We start from the raw sequence: 26,403 nt of genomic DNA on the forward strand, positions 1-26,403 counted from the left end.
GTTTCTGACCAAATTTTGTTCTTAAAAATTTAAATTATTCAATTATTGGTATTTTCTTATCGGACTTGTAAATCAAATTTTATAAATCAAATAATGTGAATATAATGTTTGAATTGATTAACGTGCTTATTATTTCATATTGGCAACACGTCATTTGATTTGCAAATTTAGCTTATGAATTCGGTCTCGCTAACATTATCCTTTCTAGCCCTAGTTTTAAGACCTACCGGTCTGAAAATTAGGAATATAAAATGAGGTGGAGAATTCCAATAATTAAAACTCAACCAATAACCCAATGAACAACAAAATATACAAGCATTCTAAACAAATGAAGAAAATTGAAATTACTGTAGAGCATTTTAACAAGAAAACAGCAGCAATGAACACCAAATCAAAAACTCTCTTCAACAAGAGTACTCAATCATGGAAGCTACTACGTTACTAGTAACAAAGCGTAAAACTACGTCAAAATCAAACCACTCTGACCGGGAAAACCCAATCAGAGCCAGGATTTGGAGATCTCACTCTTCCCCAAAGTAAGAATAAAACCCAAACAAAATCCAAAGAAGCCTAATCTGGAAAATATAACAACTATATCCTAGAGAATCACATTAGAATACAAAGTATAACAAGACTTGTAATAACACTGCTATTTCAAATAAGTTTACGATACTGGATCTACTCAAATACTAACTACAGTTGTGAATCCAAATTTTAATCTGCAGAGACCTCGGCAGTAAGGGCGTCGATGCTGGCAATTCTAGTTTATCTCAGAAAATGGACTAGACAATGAAACCCAAGATACAACAAACTTAATACATACGCATTTCTGATGCTAAAATCCTTCACAAATAATGTGTCCAACCAAAAATGCTTAATAAAAAACCGGAGCAGCTAGCAGGGAAAATACCTGACAGGGCACAATACCAATATCAACCACAATCTAAACAACTAAACAAAACTGAAATTCCATATCATGGTAGTAAATAAATAACTTGCACTAATAAGATTTAAGACAGAGCACTCATCGATTTCAATCAATAAATGAATGCAAAACCACAAAATAATTATCTCAAAAACACAATCTCTTTAACAAAAGTAGCAATCTCAAGAGTGATGCTCTTACATTAAGTTGAAATAAAGCCCACCAGAGTAACATCAGACTACTATGTTACTAACAGCAAATTAAACATAAATTGACATCGAAATCAACAAACCCTAATCGAGAAAACCCACAATCAGAGCCATGATTTTGAAGGTCTCACTCTACTCTTCCCCGGAGGCAGATTCATTCTTGGTGTTGTTGTGCTTCCTGGCATACCTCTGGTTCCTCAGAAACTTGGGGTCCATCTGAAACCCAAAACCCGAAAATTAACACCCAGAACTCAAAAATTAAAATCCAAAGTTCAACAAATAAAACCCAGAATCCAAATAATTAAACCCATAAGCAATTATTAACAAAACAAAATTAAAGTAATGCAAAAATTGATGAGATATAGAAAGGTAAAATGGATACCCCTTTGGTGGAAGTGTGGCGGTGCCTCTTAGGCTTCTTGATGCCGTTCCTGTGGGCCTTGCGCGACTGGTTGTGGGCGGTGTGATTCTTCGACTTGGCCATCTCTGCAAATCCAAAAAAACCCAGATCACAATACACGTAATCAGCACAAAAAATGGAGTGGAGATACTGATCGAGTTAGAGAGAGAAATATGAGAGAGTGATAGAGAGAGAGGGAGACGAACCGGAAAGAGAACGTTGGAAATAGCAGCGACGACGCTTGGGTGGTTTAGGGTTCTCTTTGCCGCTGTAAAATGGGAAGTTGAGCTTTATATGAGAGCTCCTCCAAAACCCTAGCTGCCGGGTCTTGTATTTTCGTAATGACGAAAGTACCCTTTTAGTACCGATTGAAAAATTTGGGCTTGGGTTGAGCTGGACATCATGTGCCCAGTATTAGTATAATTGGGCTTTATTGTTATCATCACAGACCCACTATTATTTTCTTTTACCTTTTTTACTTGAAGAAACTCAAAATACACCCAGCCATTCCCCTCCCCTGCGTCCATGTGCCTTCCCTTAGATCACTTCCACCCTTGACAAATGTGCTAATTCAAAGTCTATTTTTTAGGTCAGCTCTCCCAAAAACCCACTCCACCCCACCCAATAGGCTGGCCCAAAGTGGAGGCCAGCTTTGAGCACAACACATAATGGACTGAGCAAGAGACCGGCCTACATGACGCCAGCTGACGTCAACCATGTGAATTTTCTTTTTATTGATGCTAGCGAGTGGAATACACGCGCGCGTTCCAGCATTAAAAAAAAAAGGTCATATCTTACCTAGGCCACGTGTCCACTTTTGGGCGGTTGGATTTCTGTTTAAAAATACATAAAAAACAAAAGATTATTTTATATATATATATATATATATATATATATATATATACCTAACCATCTTTCACAAAAATTGTACTTTCGGAAAATAACACGTGGCGTGACAAGATTGGTTAAAAATTCTATCCGAAATTAAAAATAAAAAATTTTATTATTATTTTATACAAAAAAAATTAATAATATTTTAATACGAATTGAATAGACTGTTGCCCAGCTCATTTTTTAGGGGTGAATATGTACTTGGCCAATTACTGTTCATTTGAGTCAATTAGTATTCATTTGGGTGGATTAAATGGACTTTAGGCCAGCTTATTTTTTAGGGATGGGGTTGCTCTAATCTCTCATCGACTCTAGTGACGACCATTGTGAATTTGTGATACAAACAAATGTGAAGAAGATTATCTTAAAGTAAGGTTTTTTATGGACTATCAATATCTGTCACTTTATTATTTAACATTAATTTCCGTGCCAATTAGAACACATGGAACGATAAAGTTGTGTTTACTAACTAAGAATCGAAATAAGCATGAGTAGGAATTGGTGTACGTAGAAATGGGTAATAAGCGGGCATCGAAATCAGAAATTTATGTTGAACTATTTATAATGATGTCATAAATTGGAATCAAGCATTAATAAACAATTGTATTTAAAATTAACTAAATTTTATTTATAAATCTATTTAATATACATATATGTTTAAAAATTATTATGGTTCAGGTGAGTCAATCCGAATGTAATTAATAGTACTTCAACCTAACTCAATTCGCCTACTGACCGAGTTGTCAAATTTTCATGCCAAAATAAAGTTAATTTTAGAACCCAACCCAACTTATACAAGGTGAGTTGGTAGATAGGCCCACCAAAATTCAACGTAAATTTTATTTTTGTTGTAAAATAAACAATGTTTAAGTGGAAAATTGAAAAGGAAAAGATTTCGAATTTCAGTCAACTAATGAACCATTTCAATTTGGAACATAGAGGTATCTATTTTAATTTTATTGTGAAAATGGAAGGTATTTCATCTTATTTAGCTAAGAGGAAAGGGATCCCTTCCATCTAATCTTTTTCATTAAACAATCCGGATCTTTGAAATTTGATTCAACAACTAAAAATACAGACCAATTCTAAAAGCTATAGTAACTTTAATTGTTAAATCAAATTTCAAGTATCCAAATTATTTGATAAGAAGAATTAAGTAAAATGAATCCGGAAATGATCATTTCCTAACTAAGACACCTAAATAATTTCCCATTCGCGTTGATGGTCGAAAGTCAAAGCGACAGAGAGGTATGTGCAGTAACATGACAAGAAGTCAAAAGACAACCAAAACTACATAAATATAGAGGTGTGATATTTACACACCTTTTTTTACTTCTTATATACCTTTCTAATTTTTGACCGTCAGATCAGATGAAACGAAGAAGATCAACGGATATAAATTAACAAAGGGTGGGTGAGAAATAAAAAATGATGTGTGGATAGCACACCCCTAAATATATTAGGTAAAGCATATAATATTAATTTCCAGAAAATACAAATATATATATATTTCCCTAATTATTCATCACATATTTCCTCACCACCGCCACTTGCAGAACCCATCAGATCAGAGTCCAGTCTCCCCCAGTTGTACCGCTGAACAGGATTTGGTTGTCACCACCAAAACGACAAATCCCCACAAACCCATTTGTTAAATCCCCTCCCATTCGATCTCTTCTCCCCCGATTCGTTGTGGGTGTTTTGGTCCTTCCTTAAAAACTCCGCCGATCTGCTCCCGGAGAAGAATCAGCCGCTGCCATGTTTCTGCTCGACTGGTTCTACGGCGTCCTCGCCTCCCTTGGGCTGTGGCAGAAGGAGGCCAAGATTCTGTTTCTGGGTCTCGACAATGCCGGCAAGACAACCCTCCTCCACATGTTGAAGGACGAGGTTTGATTCTCTTTCTCTGAGTCCTCGTTTTTGAGGTTGAATCTTTGCTGGGTTTTTGTTGTTTTTGAGGAATGTGTGTGAATGTGGTGGTGGGTTTTGTTGCAGAGATTGGTGCAGCACCAGCCGACCCAGCATCCCACGTCGGAGGAGCTGAGCATTGGGAAGATTAAGTTCAAGGCTTTTGATTTGGGCGGACACTCGATCGCTCGGCGAGTCTGGAAGGATTACTATGCTAAGGTATTAGATTTGTTGAATTGGTAGTGTTGGAATTTGATTGGATAGTAATTTTCAGCTGAATTTTTTATCCGCATATTGCTTTGGTGTATGAACTTCATACTTTCACTATAACTCCGGCCACTACTTGTATGTGAATCGTGATCTCTTGTTTTGTTTTGATTGAGTGGAAGTTATGTTTTTTCGATTCGAAAATATCAACAATGCTGTAGTTTTTGAGATTTCGATCGATTTCAACTTGGGACAGGTTGTTTCAAACTTCATTTATTTCTATATTTCGATGTTTGTCTTTGTTGCGCAGTACATTATGATTATATTGTAGCTCCTTGTCTGCATACATGTTCTAACCCAACAATCGGGTTGCAATACATTTGTTTGCACCCGCTGGTTAGCATGTTTTGCCTTCATAATCCCGGATGAAATTTCCTTGAGTTTATCTGATTCATGGAAGGCAAACATTTACAGTGGAGGTTTTGCTGAGAGCACTTCTTTTCTTTTTTCCAGGAGGTATTTTACTAAGTATCTTTCCAGACGTGATGTCCTAAAAAATGCCATCATGCTTCATGATTGTGGCTTGGTCTTAGAGTTGAAAACTTACTCTCCCATTACGAACAAGTCACAAAACATTTCCTTGTGAGTTAACTTGACAATGATTATTTACATTTGATAAAAACATCAGAGTCTGGTTAAACACACTAAACCAAATTAACCTTTATTCTCCGTCTCCTTCTATCCGTGTTTTTCTGCTATTATTTTCCTGTTTCTTTCCAACATATGGGAAATTGTTTCAACTCAATTTTCTATGATTCAGAGTCCGGACCTTTAATTTTGCAAGAGTCCTATCTTTCAAAAGTCACGTATCCACGTCCATGCTGTCTTTTTTTTTTTTTTTCGTACCCAGTGCACAAAGCTACCGTTTTACGCAGGATCTGGGAGAGGTGAATGTCGGTTAGCCTTACCCCCATTTATGGAGAGGCTGCTCCCAAGTCTCGAACCCGAGACCTACCGCTCATGGGCGAAGGCACTTGCCATCGCACCAAGTGCGACCTCTACGTCCATGCTGTCTAGTTTTAATAAATCACTTCATAAGCCTTCTCCATGCTTCCTAATGGAGAAGTCATTCATCAAGAAGAGTGAACAAAGAGAGGACAACTATATTATGGAAAGTGGACTTTATGACTCCGCTATTCCAGACATTGGAAGATTTAGTTGTGGTTGCTTCTCTTTGCAAGTGAACCAATCTATTGTGATTTTATTTTGGATCAGACTTGATGACTTCTTTATCAGAATAGATGCTTAGTAGCTACATGCTTGCATTCATTTTGATTTCCCCTTGATACACCAAGTCTCACGGTTTCATGATTCCATATAAAATTCTCAGTTCCTGCTCCAACCTCTCCTTGACCAAATATATTAAGTTCTATAATTCCTTTTTTCTCTCAAGTTTCTAGTTTGTTGTATGGCGTTTATGGTCCATATTCTTGGCCGTGATTGTTGTTGGAGAATTTAAGTTGTCTTGAATTTCTCTTGGATTTTGCTGATTTACATCCTAATTGCTGCAAGTTTTCCATTTTCTCCGCTGTGAACAGGTTGATGCAGTGGTTTATCTGGTTGATGCATACGACAAGGATCGTTTTGCAGAATCAAAGAAGGAGCTGGATGCCCTCCTTTCAGATGAGAGCCTTGCAACGGTTCCATTTCTTGTGCTGGGTAACAAGATCGACATCCCTTATGCTGCTTCAGAAGATGAACTCCGATATCATCTAGGACTGACCAATTTCACAACTGGCAAGGGGAAGGTGAATCTTACAGACTCCACTGTTCGCCCTCTCGAGGTTTTCATGTGCAGTATCGTGCGCAAGATGGGGTACGGGGATGGCTTCAAGTGGGTCTCCCAATATATCAAATAGAGATTAGTGTAGGTGGATAACATTTCGGCTCAGTATGTGTGGTAAATTTTCCTGCGAATTTGTAGTTTCTGACCACAATTATAATGGAAGAGGAATTTCTTATTCGAGTTTGATCGGATTGATGGATTAACAACTCCTGGTATATCATTTGTCGCAATGTTCGATTTTAAATCTGTGCTTCCTGAACTAGATCGTGATTCTTTTATGATGAATTATGAATCTTATTAAGCTTTGTTTTTGGTTCTGAGCAGTTTCGTATTCACTTACTTTTGGAAATCTTTGTTGTTTAATCCATTTTTCCCTTCTATGATGGATTCATTTGTCTTTCCATGAGCATGGATTTCTTCTTGTTCAAGATTGCGGAACGGCTAAGAGCGTTTTAGATAACCAAAATCGCTCTATCTACTATTTGACGGGAAAATCTAGAAGTGTATCTTACAAAACCATTCTCGAGAGCTTTGTAACTCAGTTGGTCAAGGGCATTCATTTTTACATCGGAGTTTGAGTCCTCCTAAATACCGCTTTTATCAACCAAATATATCGAGTTACTAGAAACATCTCCAATGGCATAAATTTTTTGGAATGTTCGAAATACAGGATGATATATCATATGCCATAATATAAGTGGAGGAAAGTTTTACTCTTCAAATGTCTCTGCACTTGTAAATGACATGTGATGTGTTAATCTTTCCAGCATACTAAAAAATCTCTCATCCAACGATAAGATGTATTTATCTTATTTTGTATTTCCGGTTCAACCAAAAATGTATATTACACATTTCGAAGAATTTACATTGTCGTTAGAAATGCTCTAATACAAAATAAATAAATTGATAGAAAGTCGTGTCCACGAAATTCAAATTAAGAAATAAAAAAAGTGAGGATTACGGCCTAAGATTACTTCACGCATCCATTTATGTCAAGGACAAAGAAAAGAATGGCATCATTCCCACTACCAGTTTCCAAATCGATGGCTGGCACACGAGGACACAGCCTAATGACGCATACCATCCAATAACATATTTCCACGTAGGGTCCGCACTCCCAAAACCGGCATTTCCCAGTCACCGTACTTATTCACCGGCTCCACGTCACCACCTTCTCTCACCGAACCCCTCCGCTTACCTACCAAAGCAGTCACACCCTGTCCAGCTTACGCCCTCTGACAGTCCCGTATTAATATATTTTCCCGGAAAGTCTTTCAAAATGCCAACCAAAACAGAAAATTAGGATTTTCCGTCACTTTCTTGGGAAAATCTCGACTGAATTTTTGTCATTGGAAAATTCAAACTTTCGCGATTTGAATATCTGCTCCGACTGAAAGAGGAGAGAAGAAACCATGTTTCTGGTGGATTGGTTCTATGGAGTTCTGGCTTCTCTAGGGCTATGGCAGAAGGAGGCCAAGATCTTGTTCTTAGGGCTCGATAATGCCGGAAAGACCACCTTGCTTCACATGCTCAAAGATGAGGTGTTGATTTATTTGAATCTTGTAATTGCTAATTTGAATTTGAATTTTGGATTGAAGAATTTAGGGTTTTTGATTTGGTGGTTGCAGAGATTAGTTCAGCACCAACCGACGCAGCATCCGACGTCGGAGGAGCTGAGTATTGGGATGATTAAGTTCAAGGCCTTTGATTTGGGCGGGCATCAGGTCGCTCGCAGAGTCTGGAAGGACTATTACGCCAAGGTTGACATTTTACTCCAATTATTTATTCAAATTTCGGTTCCTCTACTTTTGATGTGCTAATTTAGTGTTTGATCTGATTTATTTTTCGAAATTGTGGTTGCATGGTGTAGGTGTTCGATAAAAAAAATGAAAACCCTAAACCCGAAAAATATGAAAATGCATCATATACATGCGGCGAGTGTATGGTACTTTTGTGGGCATATATATACAATGGATTGAACCGCCATTGGAATATAGGATGATGGTTTTTAACCTTGACTGAATGAATATTTAAGCAACGCCGGGTTTTGATATCGCATCATGTGGTGAAAAATTCAGTGGATTTTGTGTTATTTTGTTCCCAGTCACTTGAACTTGTAGTTGTAGGTGCAGGGTTGCAGTCAAGAGTTTTGTTTTTCTGCTTATTTTAATGCCAATTGATGGTTATTTTGGTTTATATTGATTCCGGGTGTCAAGGGTGACTTGTTAGTGCCCAACCTAGGATAATTTTTTCAAATTGGGGATTAGTTCAAGATTTTTCTTAACGTGATGTGCGATATATTCATAGATATTCTATGCTCTTTTGATTGTTTAGGTGGATGCTGTGGTGTACCTGGTTGATGCTTACGACAAGGAGAGATTTGCAGAGTCAAAGAAGGAGCTCGATGCTCTTCTCTCTGACGAGTCATTGGCAACTGCCCCGTTTCTTATCTTGGGAAACAAGATCGACATACCTTATGCTGCATCAGAGGATGAGCTACGTTACCATTTGGGCCTGACTAACTTCACCACAGGTAAGGGGAAGGTCAATCTGGCCGATTCCAATGTCCGCCCCCTTGAAGTGTTCATGTGCAGTATTGTCCGCAAGATGGGGTACGGTGAAGGCTTCAAGTGGCTGTCCCAATACATCAAATAGTTGATGAATGGACAAGCAACCATGCCACTGGCGGTCCAGATGGTAGTTTCCTGCAACAGATGCTGTCCGGTTGACTTGATGATGGCGATTTCTAAGCATAGGTGCTCGTGTAAAGTGGATATGTTATCTTAGGTACCAGTTTTTTGCTTCGAAACCTACCGTGTTAGTTTTCTGCAACAGATGCTCTCCGGTAAAAGTACTATTTTTCGTTTTACATTTTATTATGTTCTGGATAGATGTGTTAGCTTTCTTAATCTGTATTGGTAACTAGATTGCAGAAGTAATAAATATTTACAGAACATCTACTCTGCCTCTGTGCTTTCTTTCTTTTTTCCACTGCCATTTAGTTAGGCATCTGCAAGTAGTATTTGTGCCCACTTTCCATTCAATAAGTATTGTCTCCCTGCGTTGCACTGGTCCCTTACCCGTGAAAATCAATTGTGCACCAAACCAGTAGCTAGATCACAAAAATTGCTGGATGTGCTAATGGTCGTTGACGGTTCATAACGGATACAGATGTGGTTTGCGAGAGGTTTGTATTTAAAGTGGTTGAGTGCATTTACTCCTCCTGAGATCTTGTTTTCGATTCCTCGTGTAAAAAGATTTAATGTCTAAACAAGCAAACGAAGAAAAATACCTTTGGGATACGAGGGTTTAGGTCAACTCTAATCGAAATGGCTAAATATATTTTTTTTTGGAATTACAGTCCTGCAGAAAAATATTTTTAAATGGACAATGCAGGCTATATTCGTATATTATTTCCAATCGAAAGGGTTGAACATAGCCCCTCAATAATTTATTAGGTTTAAGCTTAAAAACACTGAATTATTTGGAGATGTAGCGCTCAAAACGTTCACGATAACATTAAAAATCGAGAAGCATATTAGCACCGGCTACTGATCATACAACACTGAAAGAGCCTCCCAACAATCCTAGAAACAATCTGAAAGGGTAAAGGGCACATAACTAATTGTTCTAGGCATTTACAAGATGTACAGGATACACAAGCAGAGAGCACCATCCCCAAATGTTGTCATTTGCTTGTCCGGAGCTCGGGAATTTCTTCAATTATCCATGATAGCATCGGGGTCGAGAAAATCATCGAATTCCAGCTGTGGAAGATAAAAGATTTGATTGGTTAATGTATCTGCAGAACTGTAACGTAACACCGAAAGAAGATCCTAACCAGATCACTCACCGTTGCTTGATTGTGAGCCATCTTCATCCTAGTATATTCTTCTTGTGCTTTCTTTGAGCGGAACATGGCCTGAACACGTATAACAGATCTTTCAACGCGCTCTTCAGCCTGTTTCCGGCTGGCCCTGTAGAAGTCTTCTTCTGTATCACTTTCCTGATCCTGATCTACACTCACTCCAGCCGGGGCCACATTAAGTCCACGAAGCCCTCTTCTTTTTAAGCGCCATCTCAGAACAGCTTTCTCAAGCACTCCAACCGACCAGAGAACTTTACGGTACTGCCTCCGCACTTGGAAGCCCCGAAAAGCAGCCTGCATAAGATGCCAATTCAATTAACAGGGTTTTCCTGGACTTATAAGAGTTAATCATACACTGGTTATGCAAATCCAGCTGCAACTTCCATGCTATAGTCATTGTCTAACAAGTAACAATCCAAGTTAAAGCTACTGAAAACAAAACAATCTTGCAATTTGACCAATCATAAATGTTTTTCAGTGGCGACTGACTGACACTAAATAGATTGACTAAATCTATCCTATTTAAATTTGATCTTCCAAAAGGATTTGGTATATCCCTGTGTGGCTCATACCAGCTATATTCACTTTCAAACTACACCAGAAAGAGGAAGAGGGAAGAGGGTTTACTTGAATTTTGATAGTTTGACGGCGCAAACTAAGGAATTCTTGACGCATCTTCCAAGTACGAAACCTATATTGAATGCGAGCAGCAGCTTGGATCTTCTTTTTTGTCTCATAGTTGCGAAAGGCATGTTGAATTTTCAATGCTGCAATTATACCACGTGCTTCAGCCTCTGGAATGGAATACTGAACCGCTTTAGTCTTTTTTTTCAGTGCGTTCTCCCTGAAGGCAGCCTGTATTCGTGCTGCTGCATCTGCAGTTGTCCGATAAGCTGCCAAAGTATCCTTCAGATATAGATCTTCCTCACTGAGGTTCTCAGAGTTTGCTGCATAGGTTGAGCTAATTTCAAGAGAGCCACTAACATTTCCAGCTACGCTCATAGCCTTGAATTGTTCTACCAAAGCCTTCTCTGAAAGATAAGCTGCTAAGCCATCATAGCCCTTCATGAATGCAAAATCAGCAGCAGTGGATCCACCAGGGTTATCTGGCGTGGGGTCTGTGACCAAGTTTGGATTTGCCCCAGCAGATAAAAGTACTGAACCATTTTCTCCCTACACATGGAGTGTTTTAGCATTAAGAAAATCTCCTCGGACGATATACTTCCAATCTTATCACAGAATGCATGTAACAATGTCAGATGCAAGTAAAACAAATATGCCCAAAATCAATATGATCCAGAAGATAAAAATTATTGACTTAAAAGCTCAAGCTATCGCGAGCAGAGGATAGAGATGGGTAAGTTCTACTATACGAGTACCAAAACTTAAAGAAGACACAGAACATCTAAGTAGTGAATGATGTACAAGATATGTTTCAGACAAATACAACTTAAAACAAATAACTGAATAAATGCATACCTTCCGCAATATGCCGCCCAATGAAGGGCTGTCCATCCACGTCTATCACGAAAGTCTAACGACAAGCCAGACCATGAAAACAAGCGAACAGCCCATGTATATTCTAGAATAGCACATAAATGGATTACTCCTTGACCATGAGCATCATACTCTTTTGTTTTAGAGACCTGAACAACCTTTTCCAGCAGCCAATCCTTTAGCCTGTTCTTCAGAATTAGTTCAAACAGACTATCCTTTGCCAGCGGTAAGGGAGTTTTGTTGTCTTCAACAACCTTCATCAAATATGGCCAGTTATTAGATATGTGAGCGGTTCTGTGGGAAAACTTCTTGGCTTCTTTCAGGGCATTCGGGGGCACTTTACTAGATATAATATTGAGGCTGTGAGATGAGGAGAAAAGCAAATAAGCAAGCCGCATCTGTGCTTGGAATTCTTCCCATTTGTTCCCTTCTGAAGAAACTAATGTATCACTCAAAACAGGAGCACGATATTCGAAGTTTAGTACTTGGCTGATGGGTTTATGGCCATCAATGCTCATAAAAAGGTTTACTACTCTTGGAAGATGTGGTGGTACAAAAAAGCGATACACCCCAGCTTGAACAATTTCCGCAGGAAGGCATACATCACCACAAATACAAAGTAGATCGGACTTTGCAAGTTGAAAAAACTCTTGATGTAAGAAGCCAGTGATTAGAATCTGCAAAAGGACTTGATTAGAGGCTGAAATTTATGCTAAGTAGTAGAATATGGGGTTTAAAGCAAAGAGGATAACCTTTGTTTTTTCGTTTGAAAAAGCCCATGTAGGCGAGATATCAGTTATGTTAAATATTTGCTGAGGAACAGAAGATTGAAGATGATTCATAGTGGGAGAAGCAAATGAATTTTGGGCAGCTGAAAATGAGGAATCAAGTACTGGGTCTTCCACTGAGGCTGGAGAGTCTGTCATGATCTGGTTTATCCACCTTCCAAAACTGTCCTGACTGTGTAATCCATTATTATGCAAAACGTCGGCCTTGGCATTATAATCCCTTCTCTGGAGATTTGAATTCACATCACCCACCAGAGTCTCAACATAAGGAGTGCCTGAAAGATTAAACTGAATGTTTTCACTCCCCGCGGTTGGATTGGTTAAATTACCAAAAGAAGAAATTTCAGCTGATAAACTGCTGGCTCCCTGCAAAGAGAAACCATTTATCATGAAAGGTATGCTAAATAATTGAATGCCAGTGTGTAAACGAAACAATAAATTGCCAATGTGGAAGGACTACAATAAATGGGCAGTAAAAAATAAGAATTATGAGTAATTCTACTTACGCCACTTATGGAGCCATTTCCCACGACTTGATTCTGCTGGTCATAGCCTGAGATGTTGTCTGGCACCACAAAATCCCCCACCGAAAAGAAGAGACAGGGAGAATAATGGTTAATATTTTCATCACTCTGGGTTCTGCTCTAGCAATAACTGTTATCTTGTCACTTACCTCCTTCAGGATCATTTTTAACCAGAAGTTCATCCCATTCGAGTGTATTAATATCATGGAGCCTCTGTTCATGATTATTAACAGTCAATCCGTCACCAAGCTCTGTAGACCATCAAAACCAAAGAGTAAGGACCTTGAATATCCGTTTTCAAGAAAAATAGCAATAGGGATTAGAAGTAACAAACCTTCACTAAACAAGGAAAAATCATTAAAAAATCAAGAAATAATGAAAAAACCAATTCTTATCATGAAAAGTAATTTATTTCTTCTAACATCACCACACTCCAAATTCTGTTATGGTTTCCTGAAATGACACAGCCTATTCCAAAACAAAAAATGAATAATATAAGTCATCGTGCAGAAAGTTCATATATAGTCACCTTGAAGCTCATTTTCACCAGCACAATATGCGTTGTTAGCCACAGAATCATGTTCTTCTGATAAAAATGACGGAGCAGATGGGTCAGAGATGGAACTAGAGTTTGAATTCACAGGCGTGACTGGAGAACCCTGCAGTAAGCAAACAATCCATCAGAATATCTAGTTGGTTTCTGAAAAGAATGCAACAAATAATTTGTTCCAAAGACGGGCAAGTTCGTGAAGGTATTACGAAGTTCTCACTTGGTTTCACCCTAAACCCCTAAATGGAAATTGTTGACAAATAGCAATAACAGACTTAACTATTCATGCCCTGAGAAGGAGCACAAATTCTGAAAGTACTTAATCTTGAACATGGAAAAAAAAAAAAAGCTACAGAAAAACCACCTCTTGTGTTTCACGGTAATGAACAAGAACTATATGTTCTAGACTCCTGCAACCAGACAAACAATAATACTGTCAGTAAGACTACTCCCTAAGAGATAATAGTAACAATATGATACACTAATGGATCCATGTAAACTGTAATAATTACATACTTATCAAGCAGCCAATAACACCTCCGGACGAAGGTTGGGCTGTCCTCACCATGTGCATAATATACATGCACTCTTTCTTCACTACCAACCTGAACCATTAAAACAAATGAAAAAAATGTGATAGAACTGTCAATAATCATTCCATGGCAAACTAAGCTCTGGCACTGGTACAGGATTTTCAGGCAAGTTTTGATTAAGGAGATTATGTGCAGTTGATTAAAAAAAAAACTTGCAATATTTAAAACTGAGAACAAAGGAAACTTCCATGATACAAGTGTCGGTGCAGCGTTTTCAATAATCAATCCGAATCCCAACTCTACGGGGTTGTTGAAAAAATTGATATTCAACAGTATGCACAACTAACACCTTAGAAGAATAAGAAAGAATAGGCAAATAAAAAATGGAAACTTACTTTCAAGTGCTCATGAGCTTCTTTAACTGTCTTCCCATCCTTTTTCTTCTTCCAGTTATGACCATCTTTCCTGAAGTTTCTAAGCAACTTCCGGTCAAACAATACAATAGTGCCACCTGTACAAAAAATGACCAAGATAGGAAACATAGCAGTTTCAATATTCGTTGAAATCAGAAAATAATGAATTGAGCGTGAGAAGGGACAATAGTTATACGACAAAACATAATCATCTCACTATTAACTGTAACAGATGCGTACTTTTGGGCGAGTTCACTGGCTTGAGATGGATGGTGAAATACTTGTAATTGTAAAGTATTGCATGAATTTCATTTGGGCGGAGCCATCTTGATTTGGCTTCCTCCATAGTAGTCGCAACATCCAAATCTGTGCATGAAACAAGAACCCACAACAAGAAAAATAAGCAAGGGACCTTACATCCTGGTAGTAACATGTGAAACTATGGAATCTGATCAAGAATGCGGTCATAATCGGAACTGCAATACGAACGAGGGAGGCACGTAGGGACACGAATTCAACACAGACAAAAAAGTCCAATCCAACCATTTGAACAGTATCAACCTGATATCTAATCTATGTCATTTTATCTTCCCTTGCCTTTTCCTTTGTTCCCAATTCCCCGTAAGTCTTGCCTACTTAAAACTATCGCAAATTTGCAAATTGCAATAGTAAAATTTAGTTTGACATGGTTATTTGGGATTTCTAGGCTGGGGACTTGGGCACTAATCATCCTGAGCTTTCATTGAAAGAGCTCAGCCAGCAACTTGGTTGCTCCCCATACGCGCTCTACAACACAGAAACCATAAAGATGAAGCCTTTCAATAGCTTTGTTTCCTCGACTCCCCACAAACTGTCATCATTGATCAATAAAGACGAGAAAGAAGGCTCTGTTCTTTTCGACACATATATGCATTTCTTTCTCTCTCCCAATTAGCACATAAAAATACTATCTTTATAGCTTCTATTTTTTTTTTTTAAAGGGAGATAGGGAGTGGCAAGTCACCGTTATCCATCCCTTCTAGGGGCCGGGAAGAGTTCAGAGGTATTTCAGCCTCCTGGCCACAAGTTATTCATGCTTCTGGATTCACTAGATATCACTTCCGGTGAGGAATTCCATGCTCTTGCTTTCGCAGAACATGTAAATTACTGCCGAAAGGCGATAATCCAATGAAAAATTCAATTGCTTCAATAATCAAAACCAATCACTTTCCATTATATACCAAATTACACACACAGAGAGCAAAATAACAGATTTTTTTATTATTTTAATTACAAATAAAAAATGAAGACACATCCGCACCTTGCATTGTACGGAATCCATGAATCTCTGAACCCACGAGCTGATTCTCCATCATCAATAAACCCTCCAAGTAATCCCAAAACTTCCCTCAGTCAAAGCCTTAAACCCGTCAAAACCCAAAACCCAATACAAAAACTTGATCAATAATTTCACAAAAATAACAGAAAACGATCAAAAGCAAAACAAAATCAACCCAAAAGTACTTAATCAAAATCCGAGCGAAAGGAAAATCTTCCAGCAGTGAGAGCCTCTCTCTCTCTCTCTCTCTCTCTCTCTCTCTCTCTCTCTCTGATTGTCGGTTATTTCGTAAAAAATGAGAACGCATGAATATATCCAAGAAGTACGGACTTAAACATTTTTCGGCTGTAAATAAATATATTTGTTGTAACAGGACAGGTGAAGTCAGCTGCTCGTCAATGCCGGAGAAATTCGTTTTCTCCGATGCGCGTTTCAGGATAACGATTCTACGGAGGCGGAAACAGGCCGTTCGATGAGGAAGATCTTAGCCCACTGATAAAGACACTTGTTATCACCACCACGTGTACGGTGAATCCCACCGGTTGGTGGGGTCAACTAATGACTTTTCCCTTTTTTTTTCCCGTACTTTTTGCCCATTCTTAGTGGTCCAACCTCCATAATACGTTATATAAAATTCAACGAGAATTGAATTATTTGAATTCACGGGACCACGTCATCTAAAACTAAATCAGGTCGTAATATTTTATAATATTTTTTTATTGTTAGTGATATTAATATATTGGCTCCCAAATATGTTATTTGTAATACTTTACGTAAAATTCTGACTGTGGATGCACTTGAGGTCTGTACGTTAATATTAGTTAAAATTCATCTTGTTTTTGGATGAGTAGATCAAAGGGATGATCGCATTATCAAGTGTTAGGTAAAATACTCTCGCACAACTAATATGTTTTAGTGGCATCATTACCTAATAAATGCATCACGATTCACAAGTGAAAAAAATTATCATTTATCATTTAATGACACGAGAGTGTCTCTCGCGTGTTGGGGTTTTTGCATCAATTGCTCAAAAAACATCACGGGGGGATCAATGCTGGACTTTTTTCTTCATCTATATGCAATCTTATTTGGAGATTTTATTGTCGGCCTGTGCGGACCTAGATGTTATGCTAAATTTCGAATGAGGCCGCTGTGTAGACAGAAGAGTGAGGACACAAATTGTGTTTTCTCATGTACTTTCGACTCGATCACGATTTTCACACGTTATAAAGGTGGAGATTGCAGTGATGCAATTTTCGAAGTCCCCACTTCCCTACCGACGTTAATATATGTGCATGAACCATGGTAGGGTTCGTACTAGGTTCATCGAGTCTTTGTCAAATGTGTATCACAATTCAAATGGCTTCAGCTACATATGCATTAATCAATAATAATAATAATAAAATGTGTTTTGCAAGTTCCGTGAAACTTTATAAGACTGAATCGAGCTCAATTTCAATCATGTCTAATCTCAATCACCCACTAAACATATCTAAGTACTCAAGTAAATAACACATTGTTTGCTATTAAACATTGATTCGAGTCCCACAACTCTTGCTTTAAGAGTGATGAGAACAATGCACTCCAAATTGAGAATGATGGCTGCAAATCAAGAAAGCTTATTGGATCAACTAGGTAAAATACTATTTATTTGTAGGCAAAACAAAGTAATTAAGAGGACTGAGTGGCTCTTTTTTTAATTATATATATATATATTTTTTTATGTATTTCCAAAACGCCCTCCTTAATGATGGAATCATTTAACATATGGAAAATTTGAAATAAGTCCAATTTTATAGGCCTACTTTTAAAGTATGTTCAATTTTTAATGACTTTTGATTTTTGAAATAAGTTCAATTTTTAGTTACTTTGACCAATATCAAAATACTCCTTTAACATATATGGACAAGGCTGCAGGTCTGCTGTCTCTAAGTGGCTGTCTCTTTCGTATATTCTTGTTAAAATTTCGGCACATGTTTTACTATTTAACAAAAAATTAACGATGTTAAGTTATATCTTAAAGCTTAATGAATAAAATAATAATTCCCTAAAAATTTCATGTTTATTTAACCCATTACTTTAACCGACCACTCTCTCTCTCTCTCTCTCTCTCTCTCTCTCTCTCTCTATGTTTGGGGTCCCGTCATGATATAATTAACCACGGGAAGTCTTTTCACATTTTTGATCTCCTTAAAAAATGTTTTAATTTTCTTAGAAGTATGTCTGCAAAACCTAACTCGCATGACCCAATAAACTCAAGTTCTTAATTTTGAGCAATTACAATTAAGAGGTTTCTTTTTGGTGGTACGGAGGAGGAGGAGGTGGCGGACCATCGGCGGTGAATTGGGAGGATAAGGAGGAGGAGATTGCTCGGTGGTTTTAGAAGGCGAGAGAACATTACGGGATTATTCTCTTTGTTTCATTATGCTTAATATAGGCTATGGTATTTTAACAGCGTCAATATCTATCAAGTTTAAGGACACATGTTAAAATTTTAATAAAGAGACAAGGAAAGAGACACAACTTAAGGACAACAGACTCGCATTCGATATCATACAATCAACCTATCAAATCATATTTTAAGAAATCGCTACATAAATCCCACCTCTTTTTTCTATACAACAATTTTAGGGAGGAAGATTTAAGTTAAGTCTCCCAATGAACTAGTCACATTAAGTATCAAATTCAAATGTATCATTCATATGAGTTGGATCTAAGACACTCAATTATAGTTACAAATAAAAAAAATTACAATTAGACTGTAGTACTAATGATAATATCACCTCTTAATTGATTAAACATATTAGTAAAGTGATTTGACATACTCCGAATTTATTTTTCTATTTATTTTTTTTTCAGATTTTGGGCCACAAAGATCCAACCAGCAAATTTCCAATTTTAAGGTCCAAAGTGGACTACGCCAAGAGAAGAGCCAGCCAACTCAATAAAAGCCCAACTAAGTTCCAAACCTTTACTCCTGAAAACACAGCAAAAGCCCATCTGGATCATAAGTGGCGAGCAAAAGCTGATCGAATGCTCACTGCTTTTTGCTTCCCTTGCACTCAAAAGAAGAAATTAATTTGAAGCAAAAACAGAAGGTGGTGGGTGAGCGTTACACATTGACAGTCTCCTTCTAACCTTATTTGTTGCACACTCATTTTCTTTCCTCTTCACTCCCCCCAACCATTAATATTCTGAATTCCATGTATAAAATCTCATTCCATTTCCCCCTTCATCATCCCACCACACAAAATTAACCAAAGCAAAAAAAATGGAGAAAAAATGGCTTCTGCTTTTCTCAATGGCAGCTGCAACACTGCTAGCGGTCGACGTTGTGAATGGTCAAGAGGAGTCAGTGGTGAAGCCGTTGGTGAAGATAGTGAAGGGCAAGAAGGTGTGTGACAAAGGGTGGGAGTGTAAGGGATGGTCTGTTTATTGTTGTAACCAGACAATTTCTGACTACTTCCAAGCTTACCAATTTGAGGACCTTTTTTCCAAGCGTAACTCGCCCGTGGCGCACGCCGTGGGGTTCTGGGACTACCACTCTTTCATCACAGCGGCCGCTGAGTACCAGCCTCATGGATTTGGTACCACAGGTGGCAAGCTCCAGGGGATGAAGGAAGTTACTGCTTTTCTTGGCCATGTTGGCAGTAAAACTTCATGTGAGTTATAAAAAATTTCTTTCTAGGGTTTTTTTGGGTTGATTTGGTTGGAATTTCTTTAGGATCTCTTTTTCTCTATACCACTAAAGGAGGGCATCAGGCACCAATCTACATGATCTGGTACCAAATTCCAATATACTATATGCGGATCGAGTACTAATTTATAATACTTGATATCGAATATCAACAATCTACTGTATTTGGTACCGAGTACCAATCTACAGTATTTTGTACATTGTCGATAAAAGATGATAACGTTAATATATTGACCAAATATCAACAATCTCAGGTATTGTAGATTGGTGTGCAGTGCCAAACAATCTTTTCTCATCATTCAAGTATTCAACTAGTACTTGCTTTGAAATGGATTTGATTAGGGTTACGTAAAATTATTTTAGTTTAAAATCCCCACAATTGCAATTAGGAAGAGTTGAATAATTTGGAATTTGGGGTTCTATACAACGGAATTGACACCTTAATTTGATCCTAATTAACTTCTCACAACGCAGGATAAAAACTATACAAATCTAGGAATGTTGAGTGTTGTTGCTGGAGTTTATGACTCCAAAATGCTTTTCCTTGAAGTGATTTTGAAGCTTAGATTTACAAGGATTTTATGCAGTCTTATATGTAACGAAACAAAGATGAAGTGATAATAATTTGTTTCAATTTTCAGGTGGCTATGGGGTTGCTACAGGAGGACCAACGGCTTGGGGTCTATGCTACAACAAGGAAATGAGCCCTAGCCAGTTATACTGTGATGACTACTACAAATACACTTATCCCTGCTCTCCTGGAGCTTCATACCATGGCCGTGGTGCCTTGCCACTCTATTGGTATAAACAATCCACCTAATTCCCAGATTTTTTTTCATATCCAGAATTTTGAGCTATTATTAGCACTAAAAAATAGTCATCGTACGTTCTTTTCTAATGAAAAGAATATGGAATGTATGATAACTACTATGGAGTGTTTAAACAAAGATATGAGTTAGCTTCTTTCGTAGAATTTGTCATTCTTCGTTCTCGTTCTTGCAAATCATAGTTTGAGACGTACATAAATTATTCATAAAAAACACAAAGAAAAATTACTATACATGTAATTGTGAACTTGATTGACAAGAGGTTAGGAATGCTATTTCTAGAGGAAGGGATTCAAGTATATTGTTAATAACAATTCTTGACTTTCTAATTTTTAAAATTCAGAACTGTACTTCAAAATACTAAAATAGTCATCACACAAACTCTCTTACGGAAAAATTGGAATGGAAAGGTGTCAAACGACTATTTTAACAATTCAGCATCACTTTCTACTTTATGATTTTGTTTCAATTTTTGTTTTAGTTTTCATTTACTTTTGGGTGATTTTGAACTTAGGAACTACAACTATGGAGAAACGGGTGAAGCCTTAAAGGTGGATTTACTAAACCATCCAGAATACATAGAACAAAATGCAACCCTAGCCTTCCAGGCTGCAATCTGGAGGTGGATGACACCAGTGAAGAAGAAAATCCCGTCAGCCCACGACGTCTTCGTAGGCAAATGGAAGCCAACCAAGAACGACACTTTGTCCAAAAGGGTTCCTGGCTTTGGCACCACCATGAATGTGCTCTACGGGGACCAAGTCTGTGGCCAAGGTGACGTTGACTCCATGAACAACATCATCTCCCATTACCTGTATTACGTTGACAAAGTCGGCGTCGGCCGTGAAGACGCTGGCCCTCATGATGTGCTCAGCTGCGCTGAGCAGAAGGCTTTTCAACCTTCATCATCTTCTTCGTCTTCTTAAGGTTTTTATTCGATTTGTCTCAAGTTTATCTTTGTGTGATGTTGCAGTAAGCCCTGCATTTTATTATTTGGTGCAAATTTTGTGATTTGTGGTTTACAAGTTCTGAATATTATCTGCATCTATGCAATTTGAATTGTATGAAACTATGTTATTGTTGTATAATGCATATACTCGAAACTCTTCAATCTTCAATCCCATTTTTGGTTAGAGCCTTGCGCATGTATATATATCTGTGTGTATATATAATTAACACTTACTAGTTCTCATCACACAAATTTGGTTTTGCAATTGTACAAGATTGTTCTGCTCCCTGGATTTTTATTTTTATTTTTTATTTTTTGACAAACGATATTATTTACATTAAGTTTTTTGAACAAACGGTATTTTCTATACTATGGAGAAGAGGTGGACTTGACCTTACAATGTGGTCCAAATTCTTCTTTGGCGAGAATCGAACCTAATACCTCTCACTTATAAGTGAAGAAGAATATTACTAGATTCTAGTACTAAGTGATTGCACCCTGGAATTTAAATGCACAAAACATTGATCAAAATAGGCATTTAGGTTTAGGTGCATTGTTTTACAATTTTTTTTTTGAACAAACGATATTATCTACAATAGGAGGGTGGGTGAATGGGTTAAGCCTTACACTAGGCTAGCCATAATAATGCGGTTTAAATTCTCCTTTGGTGAGAATCGAACCTAGGACATCTCACTTATAAGTGAATAAGAATACTACTAAACCATAGTACTAAGTGGCTTCCTACTAGATTGAATTTGAACATGCATAACATTACGGATTAGGTCTATTGATATTCATACTTAATTTTAAGTTAAAGGTCTTGAATTCGATTTTTATATGCAAGCATTACATATCACCGACACTCACATCTCACATTTATCTACACAATTAGGATATGTCAATGATTTTTATTTTTATTTTTTGGATCAAATGATATATTTAGTTAAATTAACTATCGATGGAGTTTGAACTCATACCATCATGCTAGAACTCAATACCTTTCTACCCCTGTGATATTTCAATGATTTCATTCTCTTAAAAGATGGTATTAGATGGGTTCGGTATTCGTGAGTGAGGACGGATCAATTTTTTTCACTTAACACAAATAAACAAAACTCTTGACTTTTAAACCCATTCTCAACTCAGTGACTAACCAATACCATTAAAGACACCTGGACTAATAAAATGATGCCAGGATGTCAGGATCTCAATATTTGGAAGAGAAGTGCAACTAGACCAGTTATTGAAAATTTGCAATCTTATCGATTCTATATATAAAGTCAATGACAAATGTGAATAGTGATTTTGGTGTTACCAAGTTTCAACAAAAATTTGGACAAAAATACCCCCAAGATAAAAAATATCAAAGGTATCCGTATCAAATAAAACAGGGGCATTTTCATCATTTCAACAATATTTGTTTATTAATTATTTTTTTTGTGGTTTTTTTTTTGTTTTTTTAAATTAGTACCTCACCATAGGCTAGCAATAATGTGATTCAATTTCTCTATTTTTAAACAAGTTCAAAACATCTTAATGTCGGTTATAAAAAAGTCATTCGCACATGGATAATAAATGTGATTAAATTAGTTGTCAAATGATTATTTTTTTTTACAAACGATATTATTTACACTAAGGAGAAGGGGGTGGGCTTAGCCTCACAATGGGCTAGCAATAATGTGATTTAATCAGATGTTTATTAAATATTATTTTCTCTATTTTTAAATACGTTCAAAACATCTTAAGAGACGTGTAATACCGATTATAAAAAAGGTATTTCGCACGCGGATAATAATGTAATTAAATTACATTAAATTAGTTGTCAAATGATTGTTTTTTATTTATTAACAAACGATATTATTTACACTAAGGGGGAGGGGTGAGCTTAGCCTCACAATAATATGATTCAATCAGTTGTTTATTAAATATTATTTTCTTTATTTTTAAACATATATTCAAAACATCTTAAGAGGCGTGTAATGCTGGTTATAAAAAAAGTCTTTTGCACGCGGATAATAATGTGACTAAATTAGTTGTCAAATGATTGTTTTTTTTTTAACAAATGATATTATCTACACTAAGGGGGGAGGGGGTGGGCTTAGCCTCACAATGGGCTAGCAATAATTTGATTCAATCAATTATTTATTAAATATTATTTTCTCCATTCTTAATGTAAATTCTACAGAGACCGATTTTATTATGTGAATTCAGTTGCTTTAATTAGTTTATGAGTGGTTTCGTCTAGCATGATCTAAGATTATTCATTTACTTCAAATATTTGACTTTCCTTTTGTCAATTTACGTATATAAATACATTTAAAACGTGTAAGTTGCACGTAGCACACACTGATTCAAAAAATGCCTTTGTCATTTTAATTAGTTTTTTTTTTTTTGGTGCTGTTTTTTTTTAATTAGTACCTCACAATAGGCTAGCAATAATGTGATTCATTTTTCTATTTTAAAACACGTTCAAAACATCTTAAGAGACGTGTAATGCCGGTTATAAAAAAGGTCTGTCGCACGTGAATAATAATGTGATTAAATTAGTTGTCAAATGATTATTTTTTTAACAAAATATATTATTTACACTAAGGAAGAGGGGGTGGGCTTAGCCTCACAATAGACTAGTAATAATGTGATTCAATCAGTTATTTATTAAATATTATTTTCTCTATTTTTAAACCCGTTCAAAACATCTTAAGAGACGTGTAATGCCGGTTATAAAAAAGGTCTTTCGCACGCGGATAATAATGTGATTAAATTAGTTGTCAAATGATTTTTTTTTTAAATAAACGATATTATCTACACTAAAAGGGAGGGGATGTGCTTAGCCTCACAATGGGCTAGCAATAATGTGATTCAATCAATTGTTTATTAAATATTATTTTCTCTATTCTTAATGTAATTTCTATAGAGACTGATTTTATTATGTGAATTCAGCTGCTTTAATTGGTTTATGTGAGGATTCTTCTAGCATGATATAAGATTATTCATTTACTTCAAATATTTGACTTTCCTTTTGTCAATTTACGCATATAAATACATTTAAAACGTGTAAGTCGTGTATAGAACGCCATGATTCAAAAAATGCCTTCTGCATGTGCGTGAGCGCGTGCATGAAGGCTAGTTATATATAAAGCTGGAGGCCAGTTTTGGTGTCATGACTTCGACAAAAATATTAGGACAAAATTGCCCCTCAACCAAAAAAATCCAAAAGCAGCCCAATATAATATATCAAATAAAGCAGGGGAAGAGAGAAAAGAATAAAAAAAATGGAAGGATGAGTGAAAGTTGATGGTGCCCATGTGAAGGGGAAAGAAAAATATAATAAAAAATAAGGAAAATCATGAATATTGTATTCAAAACATCTTAAAATGCGCGTAGTACCTCATAATAGGCTAACAATAATGTGATTCAATCAGTTGTTCGTTAAATGTTATTTTCTCTATTTTTAAACACAATCAAAATATCTTAAGAGGCATGTAATGACGGTTATAGAAAAAGTTTTTTGCACCTGCATAATAATGTGATTAAATTAGTTGTCAAATGATTTTTTTTTAACAAACGATATTATCTACACTAAGAACGATAGGGGGAGGGGCGGGCTTAGCCTCACAATGAGCTAATAATAATGTGATTCAATCAATTGTTTATTAAATATTGTTTTCTCTATTCTTAATGTAAATTCAATAGATGTTGATTTTATTTGTGAATTTAGATGCTTTGATTGGTTTATAAGGGGTTTCTTCTAGCATGATCTAAGATTATTCATTTACTTCAAATATTTAACTTTCATTTTGTCAATTTGTGCATATAAGTACATTTAAAACGTGTAAGTTGCGTGTAGCACGTCATGATTCAAAAAATGTCTTCTGCACGCGCGTGAGCGTGTGCATGCAGGCTAGTAATATTAATATTGTTGTTGCAGGTAGGTAGAATTACTTAGTTGTATTTATACCATCTATGTATTGGAATACTGATTTTTTTTTCTCTTTAGCAATGTTTAGAACATTCCACTTCTTGTTGCGTTAAGAAAACATACAATTCTTCATATATGATAATGTCCAAAGTTTGAACGAGAAATAGAGTGTCTCTAATAAGTTTTTATATATGTACAATACTTTAGTAAATTTACCTATACATTAATCAGTAACATTAACCTTAATAACGATTTTATGTTTTTTTTTACTGATGAGCACTACAACACATTCCAAGAATTTTTTCCCAACTCTTGCATATAGAGTAGCTTCAATAACAAGTCTTACATAATTTTATAATTTCAGAAATTCTTCGTTATGTAGAAGAGTTGGCATAACAGTTACAATAATAAACAAATCATTAAACCACTTCAAAAATCAAGATGATATTCTTTTAAAAAACTAAATAAAATTGACGACGTATAATCCATTGCATTTTGAGTTTGAATTATTTCTTTCTTTTCGTGTGCTTTAGATTGTTTGTATTAAACAAAATAATATGTACGACCATAGCTTCAAATAAAAAATTAAAAAACATGCACGACCATTCTCATGTATTCCAGGAAATGCAAGATACAAAGTGTACGCACGACAAAGCATGCCCAAGGGGAAAAGGTGTAAACTAGAACCCTACGTGTTCCACAAAAAAATAAAAATAAAATAAAATAAAATAAAAAGTGGCTGGAAAATCTGGATATATGAGTCACTTCACTGGTGGTGGAGGCCAACAATGTCAGACTGTCAGCTTCTTTGTCATAATTCTGAACTTCTGAGTCTTTGAGTCAAAGAGAAATAGAGAGAGAAACAGAAAGAGAGAAGAAATCACCATCCTCTAGGTACCGTTTGGTACGCAGATGAGACGGGACGGGACGGAAAGAAACGAAATGGAGGTTCGTGTTATGTTTGGCATGCATAGGACGGAACGGTTCGGATTTCGTGTTAAATGACTAACTTAGCCTTGTTTGTACACCTTCTTCCCTCTGACCCACCAAACTATTTCACTCTCTCTCTCCCCAACCTCCCTCTCCAAATCGGACGATTCTGTCCTAATCCAATGGTTCGACATCGACTCGCCTTCT

General features: G+C 36.6%; 4 protein-coding genes, 1 non-coding gene and 1 pseudogene across 5 annotated transcripts; 4 read left to right on the forward strand and 2 right to left on the reverse strand.

Annotated features, from left to right (window-relative positions):
* Nucleotides 1-1,009: 1,009 nt before the first annotated feature.
* LOC126596627 (60S ribosomal protein L29-1-like) lies at nucleotides 1,010-1,860 on the reverse strand. Its single transcript, XM_050263279.1, has 3 exons — nucleotides 1,741-1,860; nucleotides 1,517-1,620; nucleotides 1,010-1,350 (listed from the first exon to the last, which is right to left on the reverse strand). Exons 2-3 carry the CDS (start codon nucleotides 1,616-1,618, stop codon nucleotides 1,267-1,269), a joined length of 186 nt encoding a protein of 61 aa, XP_050119236.1. The 5' UTR covers nucleotides 1,619-1,620; nucleotides 1,741-1,860; the 3' UTR covers nucleotides 1,010-1,266.
* Nucleotides 1,861-3,952: 2,092 nt separating this feature from the next.
* LOC126596010 (GTP-binding protein SAR1A-like) lies at nucleotides 3,953-6,700 on the forward strand. The gene is made up of 3 exons (XM_050262432.1): nucleotides 3,953-4,312; nucleotides 4,418-4,549; nucleotides 6,136-6,700. The coding sequence occupies exons 1-3, from the start codon at nucleotides 4,184-4,186 to the stop codon at nucleotides 6,454-6,456; spliced, it is 582 nt and encodes a 193-aa protein (XP_050118389.1). The 5' UTR covers nucleotides 3,953-4,183; the 3' UTR covers nucleotides 6,457-6,700.
* On the forward strand, nucleotides 4,956-5,083 carry LOC126598274 (small nucleolar RNA snoR83). The gene has a single exon (XR_007614778.1). It is a non-coding gene; the product is annotated as a small nucleolar RNA snoR83 (small nucleolar RNA).
* A 931-nt stretch (nucleotides 6,701-7,631) lies between the features above and the next one.
* Nucleotides 7,632-9,343, forward strand: LOC126596009 (GTP-binding protein SAR1A-like). The gene is made up of 3 exons (XM_050262431.1): nucleotides 7,632-7,924; nucleotides 8,012-8,143; nucleotides 8,718-9,343. Exons 1-3 carry the CDS (start codon nucleotides 7,796-7,798, stop codon nucleotides 9,036-9,038), a joined length of 582 nt encoding a protein of 193 aa, XP_050118388.1. The 5' UTR covers nucleotides 7,632-7,795; the 3' UTR covers nucleotides 9,039-9,343.
* A 450-nt stretch (nucleotides 9,344-9,793) lies between these two features.
* Nucleotides 9,794-16,209, reverse strand: LOC126596008 (calmodulin-binding transcription activator 5-like; annotated as a pseudogene).
* A 2,880-nt stretch (nucleotides 16,210-19,089) lies between these two features.
* LOC126597745 (chitinase-like protein 2) lies at nucleotides 19,090-21,516 on the forward strand. The gene is made up of 3 exons (XM_050264556.1): nucleotides 19,090-19,536; nucleotides 20,213-20,372; nucleotides 20,913-21,516. The coding sequence occupies exons 1-3, from the start codon at nucleotides 19,146-19,148 to the stop codon at nucleotides 21,322-21,324; spliced, it is 963 nt and encodes a 320-aa protein (XP_050120513.1). The 5' UTR covers nucleotides 19,090-19,145; the 3' UTR covers nucleotides 21,325-21,516.
* Nucleotides 21,517-26,403: the final 4,887 nt, after the last annotated feature.

Source organism: Malus sylvestris, chromosome 13 (assembly GCF_916048215.2).
Source record: "Malus sylvestris chromosome 13, drMalSylv7.2, whole genome shotgun sequence".
Lineage (NCBI taxonomy): Eukaryota > Viridiplantae > Streptophyta > Magnoliopsida > Rosales > Rosaceae > Malus > Malus sylvestris.